General features: G+C 47.1%; 1 protein-coding gene across 1 annotated transcript; it reads left to right on the top strand.

The window, feature by feature from the left end:
• The first annotated feature begins 240 nt into the window (after positions 1–240).
• CUNH9orf152 (chromosome unknown C9orf152 homolog) lies at positions 241–8,586 on the top strand. The gene is made up of 2 exons (XM_032240318.1): positions 241–1,030; positions 6,633–8,586. Exons 1-2 carry the CDS (start codon positions 838–840, stop codon positions 7,157–7,159), a joined length of 720 nt encoding a protein of 239 aa, XP_032096209.1. The 5' UTR covers positions 241–837; the 3' UTR covers positions 7,160–8,586.
• Positions 8,587–14,157: the final 5,571 nt, after the last annotated feature.

Below are 14,157 nucleotides of genomic sequence, written 5' to 3'. Positions count from 1 at the left end.
CTGCCCCATGACTGGCTTTGGGGCTGGGTTTTCACTGGGGGTGTGTGTTGGGGTCTGAGTGGAGATCTTGGGGAGATCGTTGCTACTGGGTTTCTTTAGGGCATGGCCGTGGGGCACACATCCAAAGCACCAGCCCTGTGAAGTTGCCGACGGCGTTCTTTCAACGAATGCAAACCCAACCAGCAGGTTTGCTGAAAAGTGGCTACGTTCCAGTCCAAGAGTTTTGAGCTGAGTGGGTGCTCGGCATTCCCCAGTCCCAGTCCCAGCTCTGCCAGGAAATGGGAGACTTCACCATGGCACTGGGAATTGGATTCTAAACTTGAGGATCAAACAGTGGAAGGACCTGGGATAAGACACCTTCTTGAGCTCCCTGAATGGCTCTGAGCAGCTGGGTTTGCCTTTCTCTTCACTCCCCCTCTCCTCCTCTTACTCCTCCATCTCCCACTCCCCATCACCCCTTTCCCTGCTTCCTCCTGGCTGTCTCCATCTTCCTCCCTCTCTTCCTTCTCTCGCCCCATTCATCCCCCCTTGCCACTATCACCTCCTTCCTCCAGCCTTTCCCCCCTTGCTGCCCCTTCTTTCCTCTGACCTTTCCTTCTCCTCTTACTTCCCCTGTCTCCCACCTTTCTCCTTCCCCCATTTCTCCCTCTCTCTACCTCCTCCTCCCCTTCATCCTTCTCCTTCCCCCTTATTTTTCTACCTCCTTCCTCAGTTCCACACTCCTTTCCATCCTCCTTTCACCCATCACTCCCCCTTCTCCCTCACTGCCCCCTCCCTCTCTCTCCCCTCCCTGGGCCCTGCTCCACCCAGCTGTGTTTGCTTTTCTCCCGGATCCGGATGAAGGGGTTGCCCTGCCCGTGCCCAGCCCTGCCCCACTTCTGGCAGCGTGGGTCTCACTTCATGGCTGAGGGCTCCAGGACTCAGGCCCCTGGGAAAGGGCCCCCACTCAGCATCCAGCTCCTGCGAGCCCAGTATGAAGGCTTGAAGAGGCGGCAGAGGACCCAGGTCCACCTTCTGGTGCTTCCAAAAGGTAGGGCTGGACAGGTACGGGGGAAAGAGGGACTGACCATGGGAGGCCTGAGTGGCAGAGCTGCAGGGAGGCAGAGCCAGGGTTTGCCAGCCCTCCCTCCCAGTGGGGAAGAGGAGGGGAGGGAGGCTCAGGGCAGCTCTGCTCAGCTGTCCCACCTGCCAAGGGAGCCAGGGGCCTCAGCCAAGCACCTGGCTGCCAGTGTTATTCCTGGCCTCTGCTCTGATGTTCTGATCTTGCTAGACCGGTCAGCCTGGTGAGCCAGGCTTGGCCCTACTGCAGCCTAGGTATGGTGAGAGGAGCTCTACTTCCTGGCTGGGTCTAACTAAGGCACCTCCTACAAACCAGAGAAATTCACTCTGGAGGTCGAAGACATAACATTCCCAACAGACTGGGCCAGAGGAAGACTGGAGTTCAGAGCCCCATGAGGCATCCCAGGCTCCTCCAGCCTCAAACAGCAGGTAGGGAGGTGTGATCAGACACAGAAGCCCCCTACCCCACTCATGGGGAGAAACCACCTCCCTTTAGAAACTCAGATTTCATTCCAGGAGGGAATTAGAAGCACAGGGTTCAGAAAGCAAGGGGCTGTCAAATCCCAGCCCTTCATCCTCTAACAGAGGAACAGGTTGAGGGAGAAGGGAAGACACCCTGGAAGATCAAAGCTGAGCTCTGCAAGATTCTGTGGTTATTTGTAGAGTTTGGTGGACTCTTTGGGCTGCTCTTTGCCAGGCCAGACTAGGCAGGAATCAGGGGACAGAGGGATCTCTCTGTCTAGGGCAGAAAGTATGCTGCCTTTTGGGAACAAAAGTGGCACTTCTGAATTGAAGGAGCCCATCGACCAATGGGACCCTGCTGGTGCCTGGAAGGAGTGAACTGGCACAGCCAAACACTCACCATCACTGCAGGGCATAAACGGAAAGGTTCCTAAAGCTCTATCCCACCCTCGAGGGAATTTATTCATTCAGTTATTCAACAAACATTTATCAATTTAAATCCCTATCAAATGGAAGCACCATGCTTAATATACCTGCAATTCAGACTCACAAATCTAATCACTTAATGGGCATGATCCAAAGACATCTCAAATTCAACATGCCCCCAGAGAATTCACTATCCCCTGTGCTGGTCCTTTCTCCTGCTCCTGGTAACTCAATGCCCCCTTTCCTATCATTACCAGGTGCTAAATTAGGGTTCATGCAAGGAGTGCTCAGGCATGGCTTTCTCCGAGAAGACTTCTGACCTCCCAGCTAGGTCAGGGTCTTTCGGGACACTTTCAGTAGTTTGTAGTTCCACATTCTTTTTTTCTTTTTTTTGAGACAGATTCTCCCTCTATCACCCAGGCTGGAGTGCAGTGGTGCAATCTCAGCTCACTGCAACTTCTACCTCCCAGGTTCAAGCAATTCTCCCTCCCTCAGTCTCCCACATAGCTGGATTACAGGTACCTGCCACCATGCCTGGTTAATTTTTGTATTATTTTAGTAGAGATGCGGTTTCATCATGTTGGCCAGGCTGGTCTTGAACACTTGACCTCACATGATCCACCCTTCTTGGCCTTCCAAAGTTCTGGGACTACAGGCATGAGCCACCATCTCAGCCAAGTTCCACATTCTTTATCTAACTATGAGAGGCAGTACACTGTCTAATGGAGTGGTCATGTACTGGGTCTTGGAGCACAGCCTAAGTTAGAGTCCCAGCTCTGCCATTTACTTAATGTGCAGCTTTAAACAAGTTACATAAATTTTCTGGAGCTCAGTTTCCTTAGCCGGCAAATTGGGAATAACTGTAGTATCCAACTCATAGGGTTATTGTAGGAACCAAATGAATTAATATGTATGAAGCTCATCAAGGCTTTATGTACCCACTGGCTGAGGACAAGATCACGTGTGTCACATGCATCTGAGGAGGAAGGCCACTTGAAGCTCTAGCACTGAATGTGAAGGAGTAGGGAGTTCTCCAGGAAGAAATCAGGATGAGATGACAAAAATAAGCTGAAAATGATGCTAAGGTGGCAAAAGAGCAATTAATTGTCCCCTACACTTTGGCAACAGGGTAGGTGGTGATATCTTTCATTGAGAATACAAGAGAAAATGGGTTTTAGTAGAGAGAGATAAACTTGTTTTTGAATATACTGCATTGGAGATAGTTGTCTGTAGACCATCCATCCAGCCTGGGTCTCATTTGGGCTGGAGATACAGATTTGGGGGTCATTAACATACTGATGGTAACTGAAGCCATGGGCACGGATAAAATAATGGCAAGTCAATGTGTAAATTGATAAGAAATGGGGATGAAAATTAGAGTTATGGAATAATCAAATATTTAAGGAACAAAAGGAGGAAATGAAGCCAGGGAAGATGGAGAAAGCAGCCAAAATTTGAGAAGAGGGATATCATTCAGCTATAAAAAGGAAAGAAATTCTGCCATGTACACTACAACATGGGTAAAACTTCAGGACACTGTGCGGAGTGAAATAAGTCAGTCCCCAAAAGGCAAATACTGTATAATCCCATTTACATGAGGTATGTAACGTAGCCATATTTATAGAGACAGAAAGAAAGTAGAATGGTAGTTGCCAGAGGCTGGGCCATGGGAAGTGGGATGTTATTGTTTAATGCTTACAGAATGTCAGTTAGGGAAGCTGAAGAGTTCTGGAGATTGGTTCCCCAATAACGTGAATGGACTGAACACTACTAAACTGTACACTTAAAAATGGTTAAGATGGGATATTTAATGCTTTGTGCATTTTACTACAATTGAACATATTTTAAGTGGTAAAAGAAAGTCAAGAGCAGTTAATGTCATGAAGCCAAGCTAGTAGAGGGATTTTAGAGGACAGTGATCCTCAGTGCCCAGAGCAGCAGAGAGATCCAGGAAGACAGAGTGAGCATTAAGATTGGGCTCCTACCGAAGCTAGAAGTCAACATCACAAGACATTGGGTGACATTTGGAAGCTCAGAAATGCTAGGAGCTGATCAATGAAAGGAAGGGCTCTGAAATTAGCTTTCTTCACCCTGTCTTAGCATTATGCAATGGGTTCAGGTTCTGGAAAAGCAGTTACAAGTAGCAGCATGTCTTCCCTGATACAAGTTCCCCAGGGGACCTTGAGCTACTTTCAGAAGTCTGCAGAGGCCCAGTTACCCGAAGTGGTTGGTGTCCCAAAGGAATATGCTTTTGTCACGGTCAGACACTGCATGACTCACCTTATGTAGAAAAGGGATTAGGGTAGGGACTTATATCCAGGCTGGATGTTTCATATGACATTTCATTTAACATCGCCACCAGCCTTGTAAGGCAGCTCCCTTTGTAAGATCTCCCTTTTATAGATGAGGCAATGGAGGCTTGGGGTCTCCTAGTGAGTCAGTGGTGAGCTCAGGACCAGAACGCATGTCTGCCTGACTCTGGCTGGATGAGAGAGGCTCCACCAGAGGTCTCAGGCAGTTAGGATGAATTTTCATTCTTCTTTCCTCCCTGAGTCTCCCTATCACTCTCTCCGCTCTTCTGTCCACCCGCTTCCTTCATCCCCACTGAAGACAGAAATCAAGGAAAGGGGCTGAAAGAAATCAAGGAAAATCAAGAGGAATCAAGGGGCTCAAAATACCCCTTCTCCAATTTGTATCTTCTGGCAAAGTGAATCCAGGGTGGAGAATGAAGAAACTATTATAGATAACGAGTACATTTCCTTCATCACCAGTCCCCGACTGACCAAAACCAAAATAAAACAGATAAAAAACATGATATGAAATTTCCCTGTACTTTTCAGACAATTACGCTAATTCTCTTTTGCTTGTGAAGAACAGGCACCATCCTAATATGTGGAGGGTACTGCCATGGGAGGCTCATGGTGATTCTCAGCAGGGGCTGCACTGGGGTGGGGTCCCTGTGTACCTCCCAGCCGAGCTCTCCTTTCCTTTCCTCTGAACCGCAGGCTGGGACTAACAGTTGAGCAGCCCTGTCCACCTTCAGTCCTTTCCTCCTAAACTCATGATGGGAGAGGATGCCAGTTCCTGGGTTCTCCCATCATGTCTCCCTCCTTCCTTGTTCTCAGATAAGTACATAACATGTTGGATATTTGTAAGTTTCCTTCATTCCACGCTGGAAAATAATCCTAAGGAACTATTGCAGTTACAAAGCAGGAACAACCCTGCAGAGCCTCACACTGGAGTTGGTGTTGACAGGACGGTAGCTGTTGGCTGAGGTGGCTGCACCTGGTCTTCTGTTTCTTTTGGGTGCCTGGAATTGGAGCTCAGGGGCTTCCTTCTGACTTTATTCTTCCAATATCATCTCCCCATTCTTGCTCTGCACATTGTCACCTCCAGGGCCTCCCGTGATAACAGATGCCAGAACAGGCAAGTGAACCTAAATGACCTCTCTGAGGAGCTCCAGGCTGGTCACACACCAGATTTCTATAAGGGAAATGCCTTTCCGTCATTCCTACCGCCTCGCTGCCACCAAGAGTTGACAATGAACTATCATATTTCACTGGGTGGTTTAAAAAAAAAAAATGTCCCGAGAAAGAAAAGAGATATTGATCTGCCTCCTCCACCCTAAAGCCAGTTCTGAGAAGCAGTAAATGCTACAAATGTCCTCCCAGAGCAGTGCCTATGGACAAGGAAAAGGATCATGATTGGTTCTCTGAAAGGAGATGCTTCAATACACATCTCCTCCCTCTTCTGCCTTGGGTGGTAAACTCACTATCAGAATCCCAGGACACAGCCGGGTATGGTGGCTCACGCCTATAATCCCAACATTTTGGAAGGCTGAGGTGCGTGGATCACTTGAGGTCAGGAGTTCAAGACCAGCCTGGCCAACATGGTAAAACCCCGTCTCTACTAAAAATATAAAAATTAGTCAGGTGTCTAATTTTCTTCTAATTCCCAGCTACTCCGGAGGCTGAGGCAGGAAAATTACTTGAACCCAGGAGGCAGAGGTTGCAGTGAGCTGAGATTGTGCCACTGCACACCAGCCTCGGCAACAGAGCGAGACTCCATCTCAAAAAAAAAAAAAAAAAATCCCAGGACACAAAACCCCATAAGAATAATCTTTTCCACTGGTGAGCATTTGTGACCCCACATGTGTGTGGGTCCGTGTGTACCCTTGTTCCATGCCTTTCTTTTAGCCCCAAGTGCTAGTCCCTATCTCCTCCCAGAGTTTACTCCCTCACTTCAGTGTTTGAGCCTCTATTATGCTTGAGATTTTTGATAGCATTGATTGCCATCTGAAATTTTATTATAAATATGCATTTGCTTATGGTCTTTCTACTGAACTAGGACACATCCAGGAAGGTATGGGTTTTGTCTCAATGTTCATTGCTGTATTTCCAGGACCTAGAGTGAATAATGCCTGGTACCCATTAAGTGCTCAATAAATATGTGTTCAATGAATAAATAATAGTGTATGTGTAAATATATATGGATGAGGTGTGAAAGGGCATGTGTGTGAGCATGGGAGTGAGGCCTTGTGTGCATCCTTGTATGTACACATGTACACACATGCAATGGACCAGGAACCTTCTGGGGATGGCCTTCCTTCAGCTTGAAAGCAATGAGACCCCCTAAGTGCCCCTTTCCCTTCCAGTAATGACCTTGCTGGTGCTTTCTCTTTTCAGGGGGAAACACGCCTGCTCCTGCAGAATCAATGGTCAATGCTGTTTGGATTAACAAGGAGAGAAGGAGCTCACTGTCCCCAGAAGAGGCAGATTCTGAGGTGGAGGGGAGCCTGGAGGAGGCTGCCCAGGGCTGTCTTCAGGCCCCCGAGTCTCCCTGGCACACGCACCTGGAGATGCATCGTTTGGTCCAAACCTTCCCCCAGGATACCAGTCATCAAGTGCATCATAGGGGCAAGCTTGTGGGAGCTGGCCAAAGGCTCCCTCCTGAAGGAGATGCACACTTGTTTGAAACCAATCAGATGACTCAACAAGGAACTGGAATCCCAGAGCCTGCCCAGCTTCCACGCCAGGTGGGCAATACACAAACAAAGGCAGTGGAATCTGGCTTAAAATTCAGCACTCAATGTCCTCTTTCCATAAAGGACCGACACAGGTCTGGCAAACCATCCTACTATCCATTTCCCCAGAGGAAAACTCCCAGGATCTCCCAAGCTGCCCGGAACCTGGGCTTATATGGCTCAGCCTGAAGCTCTCTATTCTGCCAGATGTCTTGGCCTTGAGGCCACCTATGACCTCATGGAACAACCAAGTAGGCAGAGGCATGACTAGGTCTCTAGCTACGAGCAAGAACTGGATTCAGCCAATTATAGGAATTGTGGGAGATGAACTTCACAGTGGGAACATGGTCTTACCCTTCCAATCAGAAAAGACTGCTCAGGCCAAATTGCTCACAGTTTAGGATGAAGAGGACTGTTTGGTCAGTGCAGCCCTATTCTGAGATTGCTATGAGGTCCTGGATATCCATTCCTTGGGGACGACCAGTAAGACATCTGCTCCATCCTCGGAACTGGAGAAATCTGAAATGTAACCAGGGACTCTAGCCAATAGAATTCCTTAGCAATGCCCATGGGTCAATGGACATGGGCATTCTTGTGTTCAATGTCTTCTGACGATTTATCAGATATTCTGGAGAAGACAAGCTCTGAGAATTCAGACACTTTTTCTGGTGGCTGTGTTTGGGGGCCATCTCACTTAGAAGTCATAACACTCATAGGCAGTAATCACATCATTTCAATTTGAGCTTCCCAAAGTATGGTCACCCTGGGTATGAAGGTCAGATCAATGGTCTACCATTTTGTCTGTTTAAGGGGTCCTTAGAAAGGGTAGATCATCCGTCACTGCTCACTCAGACATCAGACATGAACATTACAGCATCATCACAGATTTATCTCCTTCCTTCTGTCTCTCCCTCCTTCCCTCTGTCTCTCCCTCCGTCTCTTCCTCTCTCCTTCCCTCCCTCCCTTCCTCTCTCCCTCTCTCCCTTTCATTCCTCTCTTCCTTCTTCTCTTTTCTTCTTCTCTCCCTTCCTTCCTGCCTTCCTGCCTTTCCTTTCTCTCTCTCTCTCTGCAAATTAACTTTTTAAAAAACTGCCAATTATTAAAGATACATAATGATGGGATCCTGAGCAAAAAGAGGCAAAGGAATGCTCCTGCTTGAAACATACACCTTCCCTATAGACTGCCTCCTGTTTAGCCAGCTTGGATCACTCCGATCCTTCCAGGGATCAAACGCATATTTCTAAACCTAAGACAAAGCAAAGCAGGTGTTACTTGGATGACAGGAAAAAAAGCTTCTCTTTCCTGGTTAATGTTTAGCTTTAGTAATGCTATTTAAACACACGTAAGGTGCCTTTCCCTCATATAGACGCGTTCTCTGTGAAGTTTCACCCCCACCTTTCTTTTCTTCCCATGGCCATCCAGTCTTGCCCATCTACATCCAGAGTTGTTAACTAGTAGTGTCATTACCTGTCAAAAACATGTAGGTGCTTTCTTGGACCACCTAGAAATCCACTCCAATTTGGGAGTTCATTGTGATTCCTTTTGTGAATAATTAACACGATTCAGTTGTTTTTTTTTTTTTAATATTCTAATAAAAAAGGAAAATTTCTCAAAAACCTTTGTCCTTTGGTTTTTAAAGAAGTGTCCCACAGGTAACGTATCTTTCTATAGGTTTGTTTTTGTTTTCATTTTTTTGAGACAGAGTTTCACTCTGTTGCCCAGGCTGGAGTGCAGTGGTGTAATCTTGGCTCAGTGCAACCTCTGCCTCCCGGGTTCAAACTATTCTCTTGCCTCAGCCTCCCAAGTAGCTGGGATTACAGGCATGCACCACCATGCTGGCTAATTTTTTGTATTTTTAGTAGAAACAGGGTTTCACCATGTTGGCTTGTCTGGTCTCGAACTCCTGACCTTGGGTGACCTGCCCACCTTGGTCTCCCAAAGTGCTGGGATTACAGGTATTCACCACCACGTCCAGCCTCTTTCTATAGTGTTTTTAAAATCCTTCTCTATTCCTTGTTACAAAGGCTCCTGCAGATGTGGCAGCAGGTGCAGGCCACCCCTATCCTGCCTACAAGGTGATGGAGAGGGCATGGGCTATGTAGTCAGCAGGCTTAGATTTTACTCCAGCCATTCCTGATCAAGTGTGATTTGGACCAAGTTACTTAATCTCTCAGCTTCGGCTTCATCATCTGTAAAATGAAGACAATATTTTTGTTTTGTTTTGTTTTTTTGAGACAGGGTCTCACTCTCTCACCCAGGTTGGAGTGCAGTGGCGCAGTCTTGCATCACTGCAACCTCTACCTCTCAGGCTCAAGCAATCCTCACCACCCCAGCTTCCTGTATAGCTGGGACCACTGGTGCACACCACCACACCCAGCTAACTTCTGTATTTTTAGGAGAAACGAGGTTTAGACATGTTTCCCAGGTTGGTCTCAAACTACTGAGCTCAGGCGATCCACCTGCCTCAGCCTCCTAAAGTGCTAGGATTACAGGCATGAGCCACTGCGTCAGGCCCAATACTTAACTTTTGAGAGGATTGGAAATAATGCATGTAAAAGTTCCTGGCACTCTTGGTAAGAGGTAGCAATTATTATTTTAAAAAGTGTATTACTTTTAAACATCCCTCTTTTCACCTCCCACTCATCTACCCTCTGCAAGCTGCTTCTGCTCCCACAAAGATTGAAGATAACTGGCCACTTCCTTCTCTCCAAATTCACTGGCTTCTTCTACGTCCTTCTTCTCTTTTATCTCTGTAACATTTATGATGACTGTCGCCATGGACTCCCTGTGCCTTCTTCCATTTCTCTGTTAGTTTGGTGCTGTCCCTTACCAGTCTATGAGCTCTATTAAGTCAGGAAAAGTGTTTGACTTTTCTTATTGCCCCAGCACTTAGAATAAGGCTTGGCAAATCGAGGGGTCAATACGTGATTGTCAAATGAGTAAGTCAGAGAACGACTGCCATATCCTCTTTGTTTTATCCACCCAACAGCCAAACTCTGCTCCCTCTCTAATTTATAGACTGTTCCAGGTTCAGACTTAGATGTTTTATTTTTCCTTTAATGTGTTCTCACGTAAGAATCAAAGCAGAACAAGGTGTGGAAGTAAGAGTGTGCCAGGAACAGGATGTGTAATGACTGTGACGGACACAATATCCTGATGTGTTTCAGAAGCTGGATGAAGGCTGGTGGGGTTCAACACAGTGACCAAGGGAGAGAGTGGGTGCTAGGGCAGTGTGTCATTCAGGATAGGCTATGATTTGCTGCAGTAACCAACAACCCACAAATCTCATAACAGAAGTTTATTTTTCACTCCTACGATGTTCACTGCGGATTTGAGCAAGCTTCCAGGGCCACTCTTCTCTGTGCATTCTCTGCTATTAAGACTTCCCAGTCTCATGGCACCACCTTGTCAATACTCAAAAAAAGAGTTCCCGGCCTGGCATGGCGGCTCATGCCAGTAATCCCAGCACTTTGGGAGGCCAAAATGGCTGGATTGCTTGAGACCAGGAGTTTGAGACTAGCCTGAACAACATGGTAAAACCCTCTCTCTACCAAAAATACAAAAATTAGCTGGGTGTGTTGACATATGCCTGTTATTCCAGCTATTTGGGAGGCTGAGACGTGATAATTGCTTGAACCTGGGAGGCAGAGGTTGCAGTGAGTTGAGAACACATCACTGCACTCCAGCCTGGGTGACAGAGTGAGATTCTGTCTCAAAAAAAAAAAAAAAAAAAATACTGAGTTCTGTAATCAGTATAACAGGTGAAGAAAGTGTGTTGGTTGTGCACTGATTCTCAAATGACTTTTGCTCATATTTCATCATCCAAAGCAAGTCACATGGTTAGATCTTCACTTCAAGGGTAGGAAGAACTGCAATCATCCCAGGTGCCTGGAAGGAGAGAAGAAATGGAAACCTGGCAGAGTGGCACTGCAGGCTACACAGGTAGAAGGAGCCAGGTCACTGGGGGCTGTGGGCGTCATACAACAGTAGATTTCATTCTGAATACAATGAGTAGCCATTGAAGGGTTTACATGGGAGCATAAAATGATTTGATTTGTGCTTTAATCAAATGATTGGTTGTTCTATAGAGAATGAGTTGAGGGTCAAGTTAAGAGGCAATATCAGCTAAGAAATGACCAGGGCAAGTTGAATGGGAGAGATAGAATTAGCTCAAGCAAGGTTGGGAGCAGAAGAGATGGAGAAATGGCAGGTTTATTTGATATATATTTTGGAGATATAGGAAATAGGACTTGCTGAAGGAAAACTATAAATTCAATGTGAAGGACATGGACTTTGAGATTTCCATAAGATACAAATGAAGATATGAAGTAGGCAAGTGGATAAATCAGACTAGAGTTTGGGGGTAAGAATATGAATGTAAGGGTTGTCAGTAAGTGAAGGTACTTAACAGAATGAGAAAGAATATGTTTCCCTATGCAGACTATAGAGAGAAGACAGAGTTCTGAATGAGTCCTGAAGACATCCAATTTACTTAGGAGAAAAATCTCTAAAGACTTTTCCAATCCTTAGGAAAGGTGGGATTGAGGGAGAAGGAGGTAGTGAAGAACACTGAGAAGGAGTGCCTGAGGAGAAAGGAGAGCCAGGAGGGTCACAGAACTCAAGAAGCAAGAGCTACCGCCAAGTCATCGCGCAGGTCACTGCCCTATCTGAACATCTCTCACAGATCCCCATTTTCTAGAGCCCACATGCTTCAGCTTGGAGCTGCTTTTTCTTGAGTATGGGTGTGAGAGGCCAGAGTCGGAGAGGCAATGCTGGCTGTGTGAAAACTCTTCATCCAGGCACAGGCAAAGTCATTGTCTGCATATTTAGGTCAGAGCTGACTGACTGTCGCCAAGGCTGGCTTGCGGGGGTCTTTGCCCCAAAATGGCTTCCCCTCAGGACAGTCATCCCCAAGCCTGTGGTGGGGCTGAGGATTGAGTGCTCCTTGTCTCAGAGCTTAAAGGAAAAAGGGTAAGGGAAGGACTAAGCTTTGAATCCTTCCACTCCCTTCCCACAGGCTACTCCTGTCAAGAGCATTGGAACCATTTGGTTCTCAATCACACACTCATAGGATTGTCCTCCTATTAACCCGTGGGCTCCCAAACCTGCTTGGGGGGAAGGGCTCAGGTCCCTGTGAGGGCTGCCACACTACTTGCCCCTCTGGTTTTCCTTCCCGTGCTGGCCAGGACTGGAGCTAACCTCTTTTCACACTCTCCAAGCTCTCCAAGTGTTAATGAGTCAACAGAATAGGGTCAGAAGGCAGGGAACCTAAGGCTGATTCACGCTGACCTCTTAGAACTAAATCAAAAGGAAAACACCAACTTTCCACTCCCAAGTAACAAAAGGACCAGAGGCTACTCCCTTGGCAGCCCCCTACTTTCCTTCACCGTTTTTCTTTATGGCAGATGAAAAATGGAAAGTACCTCTGATTGGTCCCCTCCGGCAACCGTCAATCAGGCAGTCACGGGCCAAGTCTTCCTATTTGCATAGGAGTATAACTTTGTAACTTCACTTCAGTCTCTCATTGGCCGCTTTCCGCAACCAATCAGACGTTTGCATAGGGTGTAACACTTCAGCCTCTGATTGGTCCCCTCCTGCAACCAACCAGACTAATAGTGGGCCACTACTTTGTTTACATAGGGTGTACACCAAGTAACCAATGCGAGACTTCTAGAAGATTTAAACCCCAGAAAATTCCGTAACCAGGCTCTTGATCCCCTGTGCTCTGGCTCACTCCCACCCTGTGGAGTGTACTTTTGTCTTCAGTAAATCTTTGCTTTTGCTACTTCATTCTTTCCTTGCTTTGTTTGTACATCATGTCCAATTCTTCCTTCAAAATGCCAAGAACCTGGACACTGTCCACCGATAACATTAGCAGAAGAAGGTTTTCCTCCTCTCTATCCTGCCTAATGTTGAGAACAATCAACTCACATTGTAAATCCTGCATCAGGCAGGCCACCTTTACCCAAGTTTTCCCAGCCTTCCACTTCCCAGTGAGGACTATCAATGTGGCTGCCTGGCACTTATCATGCTTCATTCTCCCCTGGCAGAAGAAGGACAGATCAGGCTCCAGTCTCGGCACTGCTGTGAGTAGAGGTGTGACCTTTGCCGGACAAATTGAAGCCAGAGACTTCAGAGCCAAATCTCAGAGCCACATATTTCCCAGTTTAACTGAAGGCGATAATCTTCCCTGGGGTGGCGAAGGATGGGGAGGAGAGATGTTTCCCCTAAGTTAAAAGAAGAAAAGATCTTTTCCAAGAACAGCTACTAACTCAGCTGGGTCCAACAGCTTCTTCCCCACTCGGGGACAGGCTGTCCTCACACTATCTCAGTCGGATTCCCTAACTTTTCAGTCACTTCCTGACATTAAAGCCATTCATTCCAGTTGTTAAAACTTGGAACTGTTCAAATGTTAAAGTTCATCTCATAGTCAAGTCAGAGTCTACCAGTCTCCACCTCCTCCCAGCACAGCCTTGATTGATGCCCTTAAGGCTGGAGGGAGCGGCTCATTCCCACACCCTTCTTTCTGTTTACACTGCTTTTTGACAATGGGGTAGGAAGGATGGAGAGGAAGCACAGATAGCCCTTCATGTGACAGGCCATGGCGTAGTTTTGGTCTCTTCCCTTGGCCATTTATGCTGGCCTGGCTCCTCACCTATAGGCTTGGTGTGGACAAGCCCCAGTGGGTGGTGACCCCAATAGCCTCCTGCTGAGGAGGGACTCATCCCAAGCAGCCTGCTAGCATGGGAAATCCCTTGAGAAGATGGTTATGCCTGGTCAAGCTGCCTCTGCCCATTGCATCAAGAGTCCACTCTCTTTACCTTTTGCCCCAGGTTCATCTATCTCTGCTAGCCCAGATGGGCCTGTAGACACATAGGCAGGAGGCATATTCTGTACCTACATGAGGTGATCATCCCTGCACCTTCTCTTTCTGGCCATTCTATACCGTCCTGTTTCCACTGGAGTCTCTTCTTTCTCCCAAGCAATCATCTAGTGGGAGAATAATGTGTCAGTTCTCCTCCTTGTGGACACTACCCTCTCTCTCTCTCTCTTTCTGTCTCTCTCTCTCTCCCTTCTTCCCTCCCTCCCTTCTTCCCTCCATCCCTCCCTGCTTCCTGCCTGCCTGCCTTCTCTCTCTCTCTCTTTCTAGCTTTCTTGCTTTCTTTTTTGAGGTGGAATTTTGCTCT

The sequence above is a fragment of the Sapajus apella genome, unplaced genomic scaffold (assembly GCF_009761245.1).
Source record: "Sapajus apella isolate SASKATOON/1434 unplaced genomic scaffold, GSC_monkey_1.0 scaffold46, whole genome shotgun sequence".
Lineage (NCBI taxonomy): Eukaryota > Metazoa > Chordata > Mammalia > Primates > Cebidae > Sapajus > Sapajus apella.
The sequence above is the reverse complement of the archived record's forward strand: the minus strand, read 5'-3'. Positions and strand labels throughout refer to the sequence as shown.